The 15,790-nt window shown below is 46.2% G+C and overlaps 1 protein-coding gene across 2 annotated transcripts in view; it reads right to left on the minus strand.

Annotated features, from left to right (window-relative positions):
- ACOXL (acyl-CoA oxidase like) overlaps window positions 1-15,790 on the minus strand; it is a 337,609-nt gene that overhangs the window by 219,300 nt on the left and 102,519 nt on the right. For both annotated transcript variants that reach the window (XM_077773455.1, XM_077773456.1), the window contains exon 10: window positions 14,120-14,154. In XM_077773455.1, coding sequence (XP_077629581.1) covers window positions 14,120-14,154 — 35 coding nt within the window. The remainder of the gene's footprint in view (window positions 1-14,119; window positions 14,155-15,790) is intronic.

Here is a 15,790-nt window from a genome sequence, read left to right on the forward strand (position 1 = left end):
AGGGAGCAAAAAAAAAAAAAAAAAAAAAAAAAAAAAAAAAAAAAAAAGCTATGAATTTCCCTCTTTATGAGCAGTTTCATCTCCAACACCTGACATTTCTTTTTTTCCTACCTATTTTCATCACAAAGGACATGAAGATCGAGTCACTATAATGTACACCTGAAATTAACAGAATATTGTATGTCAATTATACTTCAACTAAAAAAATGTTCTGGAAATAGATAATGGTGCTGGTGGCACAACCTTGTGAATGTATTAAATGACGCTGAATTGTACACTTTAAAGTAGTTAAAATGGCAGGGCTTCTGGGCTGCTCTGTCGGTTAATCAGTTTGATTTCGGCTCAGGTCATGATCCCAGGGTCGTGGGATTGAGCCCCGTGTCAAGTGCTTGGGATTCTCCCTCCCCCTCCTCCTCTCTGCCCCTCGCTGACTTGTGCAATGTCTCTGTCTCTCAAAAATAAACAGATGTGGAAAACTTTTTAATAATTAAAACGATAAGTTTCACGTGCTTTTTACCACAATAAAGAATAATTTAAAATTTTTATTAAAAAAAAGATTCTGAATGGTTTCCTTTCAAAAAATATAGGCCCCTTGGAGTCAGTCAGCTCTCTCAAATGGGAAAGTTTCTTGAACACAGGTTGGTAGCTCCCTCACCACAGCCCCCACCTGGTCTGACCATCAGGTGTGACGGACTGGGGGTAGGGGTGGGCTGAGCAGAGCAGTATCCCTGACCCCCAGCAGTGGGACAAGGACCACTGCCTCCCTCCCCTTATCAAGTGAGGGTATGAAAACTCAGAAAATTCTGGTCACTCCTGGACCCCTTGAGGAGGGCCACCTCTCCCCTGAGGTTGAGTGGGCCCTTTCCAGACCACAGCCACACAGATGGCCCTCCGTGCTTTCTGCCACATTATCACTGCCTAAAGTCTTGTTAACAACTCTTCCATGCATCCACTCAGCTTTTACTTAAGTAAATGCATTTTATTTTTTGTTTTTAGACAGAGAGAGATACAGAGTGCTGGAGCGAGTAGGGGAGGGACAGAAGGGGGGGGAGAGAGAGAGAGAGAGAGAGAGAATCCCAAGCACAGAGCCCAATGCCTGGCTCGATCTCATGACCCAGGGGACCATGACCTGAGCCAAAATCAAGAACTGGCCGTTCAACCGACTGAGCCACCCTGGCGCCCCTAAGTAGATGTATTTTAAACAGAAATTTTCCATCAGCATTAATTCTCCCTTCCAACCCACATGTGATTGAATTATCTTCCCACCACCAGGCCCTGGCCCCTGCGAGTGACCAGCAAACAAGAACTCCTCCTGAGGCTGGATCAAAGCTGTAAGCCACATGAAATCATCCCCGGGACTCCCAGTGGGATTGGTGACACACTGGGAAAAAGGTCTTCTGCTGGGACTAAGAGACGTGAGTTCAAGTCCCCACATGCACTTGGTGTAAAACCATCATATCATGCCTCCTTCATGAGGGGACAGCAAGTCTCTGGCTGGACAATCACAAACAGCTACAGATGAGAGGGGATCTAGAATTTGTACTGACAATGCTAATCATATCCTCCACGTGCCCATTGCCGCCAATCATCTCTTCCTCCTCCAGAAGTTGACTCCCGCCCATCCTGTGGAACCTGCAATGGCCACCTGCACACACACACACACATACACACACACACACACATACATACATTCATGCCTCACTACATTGAACACTTCCATTATCACCCTTACCATACAGTTTTCCCACCAGAGTCACCTGATGTAGACGTGGTGTGCTTTCACCTTTATCTACTCATGGTAGATACTCAATAAATACTAGTTGAATGAACAAATGAATGAACTCACATTCAACTAGAATTTTTTTCAATGTCTTGGATTTTATTTGTTTTTCACTTTAAGATTTTATAAAGGGGGAGAGGTGAGAAGAAGACTAGAAATAGGACAGTCAAGGTAGAATAACCAATTACCTTCCAATTACCTGTCACACCTTGTGGATTATCAACAGGGCAGAGCCCTCCCATGTGTCTCCAATGAAAGCCAAACTAGGGACAGAAGAGTACTGGCTCCAGAGAGTGACAAATGAGTCTAACTGTTGATTCTGTACCTCTACAGCATCGCCTAGATAAATCGATTCTGGGTGCTACACCATTAAGGAGAGCCTACATTCTCTCCTGCCCATTAGCATGATTAATTGAAAGCTGGTTTGATTTCTATGTTTAAACAAACAGGCAAACAAAAGAGAAAAAAGAGGTTTCCAGGGGAGTATTCTGTCAACACAAAGCCAACACAGCATGTGAGGCTCTTAATAACAGATTTGATTCAATCTCTGTTGACTGAACATGTGATTGATACTTGCCAGGCCAATGAGATTGAAAGAGGAATAAATACTGTGAGGCCTGGGGCACCTGGGGGACTCAGTCAGTTAAGCCTCCAACTCTTGGTTCTGGCTCAGGTCATGATCTCATGGTTCATGGGTTCAAGCCCAGTATCGGGTTCTGCACTGACAGTGTGGAGTCTGCTTAGGATTCTCTTTCTCTCTCCCTCTCTACCCCTCCCATGTGCTTGCTCTCTGGCTCTCACTCTCTCTCTCTCTCTCTCTCTCAAAATAAATACTTAAAAAAATACTGTAGAGGCATTAGGACAGAGTTTCTCCACCTTGGGACTATTCACATTTTGGGCAGGATTATTGTTCATGGTGAGGGGCTATGCTACGTGCACTGCAGGATGGTTAGCGATGTCCCACTGATTGCCAGTAGTACCCTCCCCAAAGCTGGGACAACCAAAAAGATCACCAGATGTCCCTAGGGGACAAAATTCCCCAGTTGAGAACTAACAGTCTAGGAGGAGTATAAGTAAATAACTGCAAGATGTGCCACCACATAAGAGGCCAACACAGTGGGGAATGTAGACAAGGGAGTAATTCATTCTCTGGGGGTGGGATGCTGGGGACATGCACAGATGCCTACACGTGAGGATATAAATGTGGCTCTAAAACCCCCTTGCCGTCCCCACCTACCGCAAAGTCAAAGGAAGTGGAGGCTGTCTTGTATAACATAACGAGCCACTGTAGAAGCAGTCACATCTACCTTATAAAAGACTCGGGAGTGTAAATTTACATATTTCCTTCTCTATATGGCACTTGTGGCTCTACCAACCTCAGCAGGAAACAAAATCTAAGTGATAAGACACCTCAGGAAAAAGCTATAAAAGCTGCCTCCCATGATTTCTTTCCCATCAGGCCCACAGTGGATGGCAGACATGCTGCCCCCTTCAGGAGACCCCCTCGGGTCCTCTACAGGCCCAGTCCTCTGTGTAGCCAATGTTCCTGATGCATAGATAGTTTGAGCCACGTAAGAGGCCAAAATGTCATTTACACAGAAAAAATTACTTACAAATGAGACACCCTGGTGACTGGGAGGAAGTAAATCTAGAACTTTCTGTGGCTAACTTAACAGAGCCTCAAGATTACATCTTGCCAAGTTAACTGTACATTAAAACTTGAGAAACACTCCTCAGAAGAGGAGATGTAGAACCTTAAGCCAAGCTTGCAGGGAAAGCCTTAGACAATTGGCCTGAGAACTGGGCCCCCGGACACATGAGGCTGATCAGAGAACTCCCTCTGTCCTCTCCCACTTAAGGAAAACACAACCAGGGTCTTAGTAAACTCTCCTTCCATAAAATGAGTGAAGGCCCATTGCATGTTCACTATAAGTGGCCCTCTGGACTAGGGCATTCTGGCACCAGTCACGGGAATACAGAGAAGGACCCTGCAGGCCCCCCCACCCAGCTTGGCTGTTATAAACTCTAGCCTCGACCGTGGTCTGTGAGCTGGCCTCCCGGGCCCTGGCAGAATGGCAGCTCCCTTCAGCACAATGAGGAGTGTGTTGGTGATCTTTGTCCAGGCTGCTTTCCCTGTCTCCCCTTCGCCCCGGTGCACTGTACCGCCCGTTTACTGGGTGCCTGGGGCCCCGCCCCCTGCCCGGTGCTTAGTGGCAATCAACCAAGTGGGAGTTGGGGTGACACCTGCCACATTTGCCTCGGAAGCCAGGGGGTGGAGCGCAGAGCTGCTTTCTCACTACTCTCTCACTGGTGAGATCTGGAAACAGCTGCACCCCATTCCCCCAGTCTCTGGGGAGAGACCGGCCCGCCGATGAGTTTTCCAGATGGATGAGATGAGCAGTGCCTCCTGGAACGTGACCTCAGGCCCCCACACTGGGGACCTCCGCTCCACGGAGGGGAGCAAGTCAAGCCTGGTGTGTCATCCCAGCACCCCCTACAGGCCCAGTGAACCACAGAATGGAGAACTGGCTCTGGTGGCCCCCTGGAGCCCTTCCAAGGCCTCCACCCCGGCAACAGCCTCATGAGTGAAGAATAAGGTCAAACCCAATGGCCTCAGGCTGAACTGACCAAGAAGAGAGCCTGGCTCGAGCACCTTTCCATATGAAAAATCCAGTTGACAACAGTTCTGACCACACCTGGCAACTGGTTTCCATGGAAAGCCTTAGAAAGAGGGTGAGTTAAACTTCAGGCGTGTGTTAGTTACACATCCAACAACTCACCTTCACTGAAAACAATCAAGTGGGCAAAACCATGACCAGGCATCCCAAACACAACATAATTCCATACCCTGAAGCACCTGGACACAGGACTATTTTTTAATGTTTATTTAAATATTTTGAGAGAGAGCAAGTGAGCAGGGAAGGGGCAGAGAGAGAGAATCCCGACGCAGGGCTTGATTCCACAAACTGCAAAATTATGACATGAGCTGAAATCAAGAGTCAGATGTTTGACCGACGGAGCCACCCAAGTGCCCCTGGACATAGGACTCAGGCAAGGTGGTCTCACACCAGAGTGCCCCAGGCTCTCCCCTATGTTAGCTCTCTTTAATTCAAGTTCACAGAGGTATACTTCAATTACGGTAAAATTCACCTGTTTCAGGTGTTAGGGTTCTACAAGTTTGGGGAAAAAAACATGTGCCCCCTCCCCAATTCTTCATGCCACTTTCTAGTTAACCCCTCCTTGGCCCACTTTCTTCCCTGTAGTTCTCCCTTTTCTAGAATGTCATGCAAATGGAATCATACAGCATATGCACTCTGAAGTCTGGGTTTTTTCACTCAACATGATTCCTTTTATTTGCTGAGTAGTATTTCCCTGGGCAGATGGGCCACAGTCTGTTTACCCTCTTATTGTTTTCACTTTCTGGCTATTATGAACAGAACCGCTAAAGGTTTCTACATAAAGTCTTTGTATGGGCAAATGTTTTCATTTCTCCCGTGTCAGTACTCCCTGGGAGCGGGGGCACTGGGTCATATGGTAAGGTTATGTTCAACATTATAAGAAACTTGCAAAGTATCTTCCCAAGTGGCCACACTATTTTGCTTTCCCACCAACAATGTAGAAGAACTATAGTTACTTCACATCTTCTTACTATACTGTCAGGATTTTGTGGGTCTGTGTTTTGTTGTTTTAGGGGGATTTCGGGGCAGAGGGGATGTTTAAGCCATTCTGATATATGTATAATGGTATCTCATTGTGGTCTTAATTTACATTTCCTCAATGACTAACAAGGTCGAGCATCCCTTCATGTGCTTATTTGCCATTTCTTTTCTTTCTCTTTTGCCATCCCATTTGTGTTTCTTCTTCAGTAAAGTATCAGTTCAAGAATTTTTGCCCATTTATTAAATTGTTTTCTTGTTAAAGGGCTGTAAGGGTTCTCTGCACATTCTGAATACAAGTCCTTTATCAGATATGTGTTTTGAAAATATTTTCTCCTGGTTTGTGGCTTGTCTTTTAGTTTCTAGGCAGTGGTTTTCACAGAGCAGATGTTTTTAATTTTGATAAAATCCATTTTACCAACTTTTCCTTTCACAGTTTATGCTCTCTGTGTCCAAGTAGTCTTTGCCTTGCCCAAGGTCACAAAGATTTGCAGCTAGGTTTTCTTCTATAAAGTTTTCACGTTTAGGTTTTACTTTACACACATGACCCACTTGTGTTCATTGTTGTACATGTCATAAGGTATGGGTTGAGGGTTTGGGGGTTTCTCTTTAAAAGATATCCAATTGTTCTAATATCATTTACATCCTTTCTCCATCGAATTATCTTGGCCCTTCTACTGAAAATCATCTGATGACTTATGTGTGGGTCTGCTTCTAAACTCTTCATTCTATCTATATTTCCTTTCACCAATACCACACTGTCTTGATTCCTATAGCTTTATAGTAAATCTTGAAATTGGTAGTGTCAGTCTTCCAACTCTTGTGCTTTGGCTAATCTAGGTCTTTTGCCTTTATCCATACATTTTTAATTAGCTTGTCATTTTTTGAATTAGCTTATTATTCTGCAAAATATTTATATTTATGTTTCTATGTTTTAACTGGGGTTTTGTCAAATCTCTGGATCAATTTAAGTTAGGTGCCTTATCCTTTTAAAGGTAAGGGAGTGAGCGATGGTCATCCCTCAGAGATGTCATAGAAGAAAGACTGACCAGTTCCTTCCAAACTCACCCACACAGAATGGCTTTGCCAAATGGCCTTGACTGTAAGGGCTGGGTTGTGGAATTCAAGCGTTCTGAGGTGGAGGGGCATGTGTGAGGGGGGCAGGAATGCAGTGTGTCTCTCCAACCTGCTCCCTGATAACAGAAAGGAAAAGAAAGGCACAAAGTTGAGGTCAGCCCTGAGCCCTAACAACAGAAAGGAGCACGGTTGCTTGACAAATTTTTGAAAATGAGGTGACATCTTTTCCACCCCAGGGGCCATTAGAGGATGAGTAGGAGTTCACTAATGCAGAAGAGAAGAGAGAAGTTAATTCCTCAAAGGAAACAGCAAGAGCAAGGGGTGGAGTAGGCAGGAAGCTCAGAAGTGCAAAATTTGAGGAGACAGGGTTGGAGATGAAGTCTGGGGTCAGAATTCTGTTTCCTTAGCATGGAACCCATGGGAGCTTTTGAGTGGGAAGGGCATAATCAGATCTGTGATTGAGAAAGATCCTCTAACTGGCAGGCAAAATATATCCCCAGAGATCACCCTGGGGGTACGGCAACAGACATGTGATGAGCAGGTGTGACTGGGGAAATGGCTGAGAGTCTGGACCAGAATGTCTTTGGAAAACAAGGCCACCAAATGAGGTTGAAAGGGACGGGAGAGGCACAGGAAGACACATCTATCTACCCCACCCCCACCCCACGATGCCCCCAGACCCTGAAAAGCATCCACCACTCTCCAGGCACTTCCACAGCCCCAGGCCAAGCTCTGCCGTAAGAGCACATGTGTGGCCTTGAAGGACCTCACTGAGTAAGAACATATAATTCAGAAACTGTGTGAGTATTCACATTCTGCTTTTTAGGGGCAATACTTTGTGTTAAGGTTATCTTAAAAACGCAACCTTCCACAAGATGGCTTTGCTTTTAAGATTGTACTACTGGGGTTGGATACATTTCTTGGCAACCTCGTGTATGAATCTGGTCGGGGCCTCGCTGTGAAGTCTGAAAAACAGACAGATGGAGCAGTCGGCCAGAAAGCTCCAGTGACAGAAACAACTATTCCCTGGAAGGGGAAAAAAGGGCAGAAAGGCATCTTTGTTTATTTTTACAAAATGTGGAGAACAACAGTGTCCCCCAGCTGTCTCCACAAGATCAAACCAGCTCCAAATGGGAGATGCTAGGTATTTGCCAACACTTGGAATCAAAGTCCAGTAGGCCTGATGGCCCTGTTTCTTGTCTTTTCCTCCCTTTGTATTTCAAGATGACAATTTCATTTGTTCATTGATGTAGCCTGTCCATTCAATAAGCATTCTGATTCATCTGTGAACTTCAAACTCCACTTCTAATCTAAATCAGAACACAGAAGTACATGACCATGTACTTGCTAGGCCCTCTGGCTCGTTCAAAGCAAACACTCGAAGGCGGTCTCAGAATGAGATTTAATCACGAGGTCTGCATTTTCAGTGTAAGGTCATGCCCTCCAAAGGCCAACACAGGGGCTGTCAAACTGTCAACTTGTCTGGGGCTGATCGCACACAAGCTCCCCAGTGCTCCCTTCCCTTCGTCACCCCTTAGGGAACACCAAAGCCTTTTAGGGGGTTGGCACCTGTAACTCCAGAATTAGGGTTAGGGCACAGGCCTGAACAGGGTACCAAATCCGGCCTTTGTTAGGGCCTGTAAGAAACTGATAGAAAGAGTCCGTTGTGGGAAAGAAACATCTTTAGGCTTCACTGAAAAGCCAAACCTCTGAGAACTTCCATTTAACTATAACAGAGCCAAGTGGAATTTTTGCTTCCATCCCAATTTACTCAATAAAGACAATCAACAGAAAGAAAACACAACTCTGCCGGGAGCTAGTTCACCGCTCGCCCACCCTGCTTCCATGGTCTATTCTTAGAAACATGGCCATGTGCAAAAATGCCACGCTGTTAGTTACATGGCCTGTCCGTCGTATCAGAGAAACGAGAGCTAGAGGCGAGATGCTCACTTTGAAGCCGCTTTGTCTTTGCCCAGGAGCTCCCGCCGGGAGGAAGCAGGCTTCGGGCTGCTGCACCGTGACAGGCGGGAAGAGCATCTAAACTCTCTTTCAAACTTATAGAGAAAGAAAAAAACAAAACACCCACACAGTGGGGAACAATTTCCCCACTGTGTGGGTGGTGGGGCCCCGAGAGCTGTTATCTGCAAAGGGCACTTCTGGGGGTTACCCAGCTGTCACCACCGTGTGGATTCCACTCGAAAACCTCAAGCCAAGCAGTGGGGAATGAACATCAAGAGACAATTTTCCACTCTGTGAAAATGCCTTGACTTTACAAAAATAAATTAAAACGCCACGAGGATAAATGAAATATGTACAGAAGCTGTTGTTAAATGCACAGTCGGTCACGGTAGAGGCTCCTTCTTGCCTGCATATCTGTCCCATCAGAATATGACTGTGTCATTCTCGACTTCCTGACCCCTTAGCACCTGACCCCACATGACGTCTCGCACACACACATACACATACCCACACCCACACGCTCTCCCAGACCACACCGCCCGGTGTGGAATTACCGGTCTAGCAAGAGTTGGAGGCTGAACCAGCACGTCTGAGGTCAGGAGTGGGAGCGGTTGGGGGGTGCATGTGTTAGTACGGAAATCGGGGGAAAGGACATTCTAACACTGCTCGCCCTAACAAGGGAGATTTGATGGCCGAAGCCAAAACGCAGATGCGTTAAAACAAAACCGGGCATCCCTCGGGCCTTATGCCCCTCTTTTGCCACACAAGGGACCCCTGCTCCAGGCTGCCCCATGTGTCCATGGCAGCCTAAGAGGCACAGCCTGCCCACCAAGTTTACAGGATTTAGTGATTCCTCCTCTCCTCTGCACACTCACGTCCAGCCCACTCCTAAAGGAGCCTGTCTTCCCGATCACAGCAGTCTGAAAGCCCCACCCACCACCTCCCTTCCCTCCGTCACACACCCGTCCACCGCAGGAGCCTATCACAGTCCGCTCTTGGCCCTGCCCCTCCCTCAGACTTTGGGAGACAGACCTGGTGATGAGAACCTCAAGTCCCAAACCTTGCTTCCAGAAGCATCCTGATGCACATGAAGAGGACCCAGGAAGCTCTCGATCCCAGCATCTGGTCCTGGGTAAACAACTGTGAGCCTTTGCAGTGGACCCAGACCTACATATATGTAGGATACACTACTACTTTAAAAAGTAATCGACAGAAGAACAGTACGGCGATTCCTCAAAAATACCTTAAAAGACAATTACCATCTGTTCCAGCAATTACACTTCTGGGTATTTAACCCAAAAGATGTGAAAACAAGGTCTCAAAGAGATTTGTGTACGCTCGTGTATATAGCAGCATCGTTAACAATAGCCCAGAGGAAGAAACACCCCAAATATCTACTGACAGATAATTGTGTGTGTGCGTGCACACACGTGCACGCGTGCGCGCGCAAACACACACACACACACACACACACACACACACACACACGAATTTTACTCAACCTTAAAAAGGAAGGAAGTCTGACACATGCTACAACATGGATGAGCCCTGAGGACATTCTGCTAAGTGAAAGAAGCCAGACGCTGGATGATGATGCCACTTACATGAGGTTCCTACACTAGTCAAACTCAGTGACAGAAAGTAGAAGGGGGGGTTACCAAGGACTGGAGGCAGGGCGGGAGAGGATGAGGAGTTAGTGTTCAATGAGTGTAGAGTTTTAGTTTGGGAAGATTAAAAAGTTCTAGAGATGGATGAAGTGATAGTTGCACAAGAATGTGAATGTACTTAATTTCACTGAACTGTACATTTTTTAACCTTTGTTTAAGGATTGAAATAGTAAATTTTATGTTAGGTATATTTTACCAAAAAGGGGGAAAAAAGCAATCAACAAAAGGATCAAAGCCTCAATTAATTTAAATAAGCTAGCAGGACTTTTTTTTAAAGAGGACACCTAACCAGAAACCCATACCCTTCATCCTCTTCCTCTCCTCTGAGGATAGAAGTGGGTGACAGGCAGCAGAGGGACAGAAGAGCTACCATCAGGCAACCCAATGACATGCAGGCTTCTGAGAGGAAAGGCCAATTCCTCCTGTGCCCACTGACCCCAGAGACAGGACAAAGAAGGTGGGGTGAAGGAAGGTGGTACAGAGTGACCTGCAAACGGCTCTTCACGACACCTTATTAAGAGTCATTGGTTCCTGCAGAGGATACCTGGTGGCTCAGTCAGTTCAGTTAAGCGTCTGACTTCAGCTCAGGTCATGATCTCACCACTCATGAGTTCAAATCCCGCATCAGGCTCTGTGCTGACAGCTCAGAGCCTGGAGCCTGCTTCAGATTCGGTCTCCCTCTCTCTCTCTGCCCCTCCCCTGCTCACGCGCTCTCTCTCTCCTTCAAAATAAATAAACATTTAAAAAAATTTTAAGAGTCCTTGGTTCCTGGAGACTGGGGGCTTCCCAGAAGATGGTTTCTTTCCCACCCCAGATTTACAGACACTGTTGTGCTTCCTGGAACTTTTACATAACAATTCCTTACATTTCAGAAATCATTTCTGGAAAGTACAACCTCTGATAATGCTTTCTGAATTTCCACTGCATCTGAGTGAGATGTTGGTACATGGACAGGTCAAATGCTCCTCAGTAACCTCATCTAGGCTTGGGTGAATGGGACATGTGAATAGGGCATTTACACCTGTCACAGTCTCACCCCAAAAAAGTCTCCACAGTGTCCCTGTATTTATGCTCAGGGACCTGCATTCTCAGCCTGCAGCACACTTGTCTGAGCCCACTGAGTCTACCTTCCATGAGGATGGTTTAAGATTCGCTTCCTCTAAGAAGCCGTCTTTCATTTACCTCCTCCTATAAAATGTGTGTCTATCCTTAAGTCTTCTTCTCACACACTCATTGTGTTTCCCCGGCTCATAAGTGCCCTATTGCCAGGACAGTGTCTTAAATTTCCTTTTGCAAGGGCTTTAAATAAGTACCCTCTCATTCAGCTGGGCTCTGCAGCAGACACCATTTTCCCAAAACGGCCACATGAAGATGTTCCCCCCATCTCATGCCCTTGTGACAATAAGACCAACCCTCCTTCCACTGCAAGGTGGGGTGACTGCTTCCTCCCTCTGAATGCCAGCAGGGGGCTGTGACCGCCCCAACAGAATAAGGTGGAAGTGATGCTACGTGACTTCCCAGGCTGGATGACAGAAAGGAGACAGCTTCTACCTGGCTCTCCCTTTCCAGGATGCTCACTCAGAGAGAGCCACTACCATGCTGTGAGGAAGCCCAAATGAGCCCACGTGGAGTCCACACGGACACCCGTGTGGAGAGGAACAGATAGACACAGAAATGAATGAGCCTTCAGATGCCTCTGTCCTCCGCCCTGAGCCCTCCAGCGGAGGGCTCCAGAAGCAGAGTCCAGCCATCTTTCACCGTCTTTCCAAACCCGTCTCACAGAGCGCTGCCAGCATGAACACTGGTAGCTCAGTGACCTCAGGCGGCCACGGGAACGGGCTTTCCATAAATGTGCCACGGGATGAGTGATTCCAAAGCTCTTTCTTCTCTAAAATGGACTTCTCTCAACTGCCCCAGCCTCATTCTTCCCTTCTCCACAACGGAACCCCTTTCCTTAGCTCCTGTAGGACCACGGCTCGGGGTGCCCACGTCTCTATTCAGCTGCATAACCACTGTCTACTAACCACACTTCTTCGGCCAGACTGGGCTGCTTTAGGGAAGGGGGAACCAAAGGGAGAGGTCATTCGTAAGCCAAGCAAAGCGCTTCCTCCCAGAGAGCACCCCCTGCTGCCAACCCCACAGGAAAGCTGGCATATCTAAATCGCTACCCAGTCAAGGGTAAGAAGACATTTTCCCTTCCCAAATGAAGAGGATGTTCAGCTCAGACGACAGTCTCCACCTTCTGTATGGTGTTGGGAACCATACAGAAGGATGCCAGGGGCCCGCCATGGCCTCGGGCAGGCCATCCAGGAATCTTTTCCACGAAACAGGCCTGGGCCCTCTGATAAGCATGGGGACAAAGGCACCATCCAACTGGGGGACCTCCATCAGGTCTCTCCTGCTCTGCTATCTTACCTGATTCCCTGATTCAAAAAGGTTGATAGTTGGCAAAAGTCCCTCAGGCTCACAAAGTATTAAAAAGAAAGATTTTTTTTGGTCAGGTTCCATACAGATCTGAGCCTCTGCACAAGTTAGAACTCTCCACAGAGCCACAGAGTAATCCTTACCACTGCAGGAATGAGCACATGGTTGCTCTCCTAACTAGAGCAAGACCTTAGCTTTCTTAAGGAGGCCCCTTTAGCTCTCATGCAGAAAACAGTCTTGATAAGCAGGACTCGAATATGAGGAAGGTTCCACCAAAGGAAAAGAATGGAAAGGGCAGGGGCACCCAGGTGGCTCAGTCGGTTAAGCGTCCGACTTCGGCTCAGGTCATGATCTCACGTTTTGTGGGTTCGAGCCCCACATTGGGCTCTGTGCTGACAGCTAATTCAGAGCCTGGAGCCTGGAGCCTGTCTTCGGATCCTCTGTCTCCCTCTCTCTCTGCCCCTCCCCTGCTCACACTACCACGTGCTCGCTCGCTCTCTTTCTCTATCAAAAACAAATAAGCACTTATTAAAAAAAATAATGGAAAGGGAAAGGGCAAAATTCCCCACCACCCTCACACACACCAAAAGGTAATCATGAACTTCTCTGCAGCAGCTTTCCTCAAGAGTATCCAGAAACATCTTTCTCCCCACACACGCACTCCTAGTTCCAAGAGGTTCTAACCCAGTCCTGCCTTCTTCCTGCTCTACCCCTCATGGTGCACCAACAGCTTTTCACACTTCTGCGATTGCCCACTGCGTTGATCAAGCCACAGTTAACTGCAAACAAGTATATACAACCTGTAACAAGCATATTTAGAAGGCGCTCTCTTTTGCAGTAACTATGGCTTGTTTGTGGAGAGCTGGCCAGGTGTCCTGAGCTGACCTGAGGGTGGCACTTTGAGGAGGCTATGAGCACAGTGTGTGCAAGGGCAGGAGGGACACTGCTTATTATTACCCTTCCACTGAGACTGGATCTTTAACAAACTCAACATCTTACTACATTTTGATGTGCATGAGGGGATGCATGTACTTGGATACTAGTACAAGATACCAATGTTTTTCATAAATATGATGCACTTGAGAAAAAGGCAGAAATCATGAAACAAGACCCAAAAAAATGGCACTTTTAGCCATTCTCAGATATACCTAAGACAAGGGGGTGGGGCATGGAAGGGACAGGGGCTTCACTCAGCTTTCCGTTTGCCCAGCCTCACCGCTCATGCGGGACATCCCTGATTTCTGCTCTTATCCCTAGACAGAATACACGACCCAGAAATCACTCACGTCCCTGCCCCAGAGCAATACATTTTTTGTTTTAAAAGAAATGTGCTACCTGCCACCACCTTTAAGTAAAAGCTCTATTCCTCCAAATAGAGGAATATTCCTCCAAATAGTAGCCCTCACCAATGAAGCAACTGGAACAATTCAAATTGCTGTGAACTGATATTATAGGTAGAGGAGCTGTCAAAATTTAGCTCAAAAACCCACAGATTTGATTAAACCCAAAGCTATAAACCAGGAAGGGTATCTCTTAAGAGGAAAAAAAAAATTTACCTGTGGCTGTAGCGAATGGCTATCGTCAACCCAAGCTGTAATTAAAAAAAGAGAAAAATACATATTAAATAATATGAAGAGATTGCTAGGTTCATAAGAAAATTAACTTAAGATGGTCCATTACTTTTTAAACATTTCCTAAAATCTCCTACTGCTTATGTTTCATAAATACCACCTTTTAATGACAGATCTTTAGTTTCAACGTCATTCTTAGAGACTAGTCAGATTTTGAAAGGGTCTTAGAGACACCCAAAATATTTCATTGTGAATTAGACATGTGTCTCTCATCTGTCTTGTCTGGAAAGACCTTTCATAACAGAGACTTTTTTTGTTGTTGGTTTGCTTTTCTTTTTCCTTCCATTTTCTTTAAAATTTAATTTTTTAAATTTTTTCATTGAGGTATAATTGACAAATAAATTGTATATATTTAATATTTACAGTGTGATTTGATATGCATCCACATTGTGAAATTATTACCATATGTTATCCCATTAATTAACACATCCATCACTTCATATAATTGCCTTGTTTTCCCTTTTGTTGGTGAGATAGAAAATTTCAAGTACACAATACACTACTGTTAACCGTAGTCACCATGTGGTGCATTAACTCTCCAGAGCTTATTCATCTTACAACTAAAAGTTTATACCCTCTGACCAACATCGCCCCACCCCCAACCCCTGGCAACCACCATTCTACTCTCTGTTTGTATGAGCAAAACAGGGCTCTTTCAGCTCTGAGACAAAGCCGTCAAAGGACGGGATTCAGAGTGTGGCTGATTCTGAGGTTTGCCATATTCCCGTCCTGGGAAGAGCTCCTTCCCTACTCGCACTTGCCCCAGGGGTGCCGAGCAGAGCCCAGGCCATGAAGAGGACTGGCCACCTGGGCCAGAGTCTGGCTGGCGGGATCTGCACAACCTTCATACTGCACAACCTTCGCACATAAGCTCAAGGCCGACAAGGTGCGCCTCTAAGGGCAGCAAAGAGATTGAGCCTGCAGTACGTGAGTGAACTCAAGAGAGAGTGTACACAGTCACTGCACACAGCAACAAGTAGATGCCAAGGTGGCCCTGTGATTTCCTTTTCACTCTGTGGGGATGTCATGGAACGCTCTCAAGCATGAGATGGGGTCAAATCATACGGCATGGGCCTCAGCTAGCTCACAGGTTCCAGAAGGGTCAGGCCACCCGAGTTCAACTGCTGACTACATGGGCATCACGTTATATAAACTCTCAGAGCCACCGTGTCTGCCTCTATATAATGGGCAAAGAATTATTTTCTCACGCAAGGATGGAGCAATTTTTCTACTTTTGTGTTTGTATCTGGGTGCACACGTGTGTGTGTGCTGCCGGATAGGTAGGAAAAAGTCTATAAATAGTAACCACCACTACTGCCACTATATATAGGTGGTGCCTCATTTATGAAAATGTTTTCATTTCCCAAAATTTAATTTTTAAGCTAGCTTTTGGAACTTGGAAAGTATTTCATTATGTAAAAATGATGATGAGCCTCAAGCATGCCTATAAAAGTCTTGACAGTCCACTTGTGGCTGCATAGTTTAAGAAACCACAGCAGCTAAAAATCCAAGTATTATCTATAATATCATTTCTGCCCACAAAGTCTGCCTACATCAAACCTTAACATCCCCAAACTGATCACTGCCATTTTCACT

The sequence above is a fragment of the Crocuta crocuta genome, unplaced genomic scaffold (genome assembly GCF_008692635.1).
Source record: "Crocuta crocuta isolate KB4526 unplaced genomic scaffold, BGI_CrCroc_1.0 scaffold67, whole genome shotgun sequence".
NCBI lineage: Eukaryota > Metazoa > Chordata > Mammalia > Carnivora > Hyaenidae > Crocuta > Crocuta crocuta.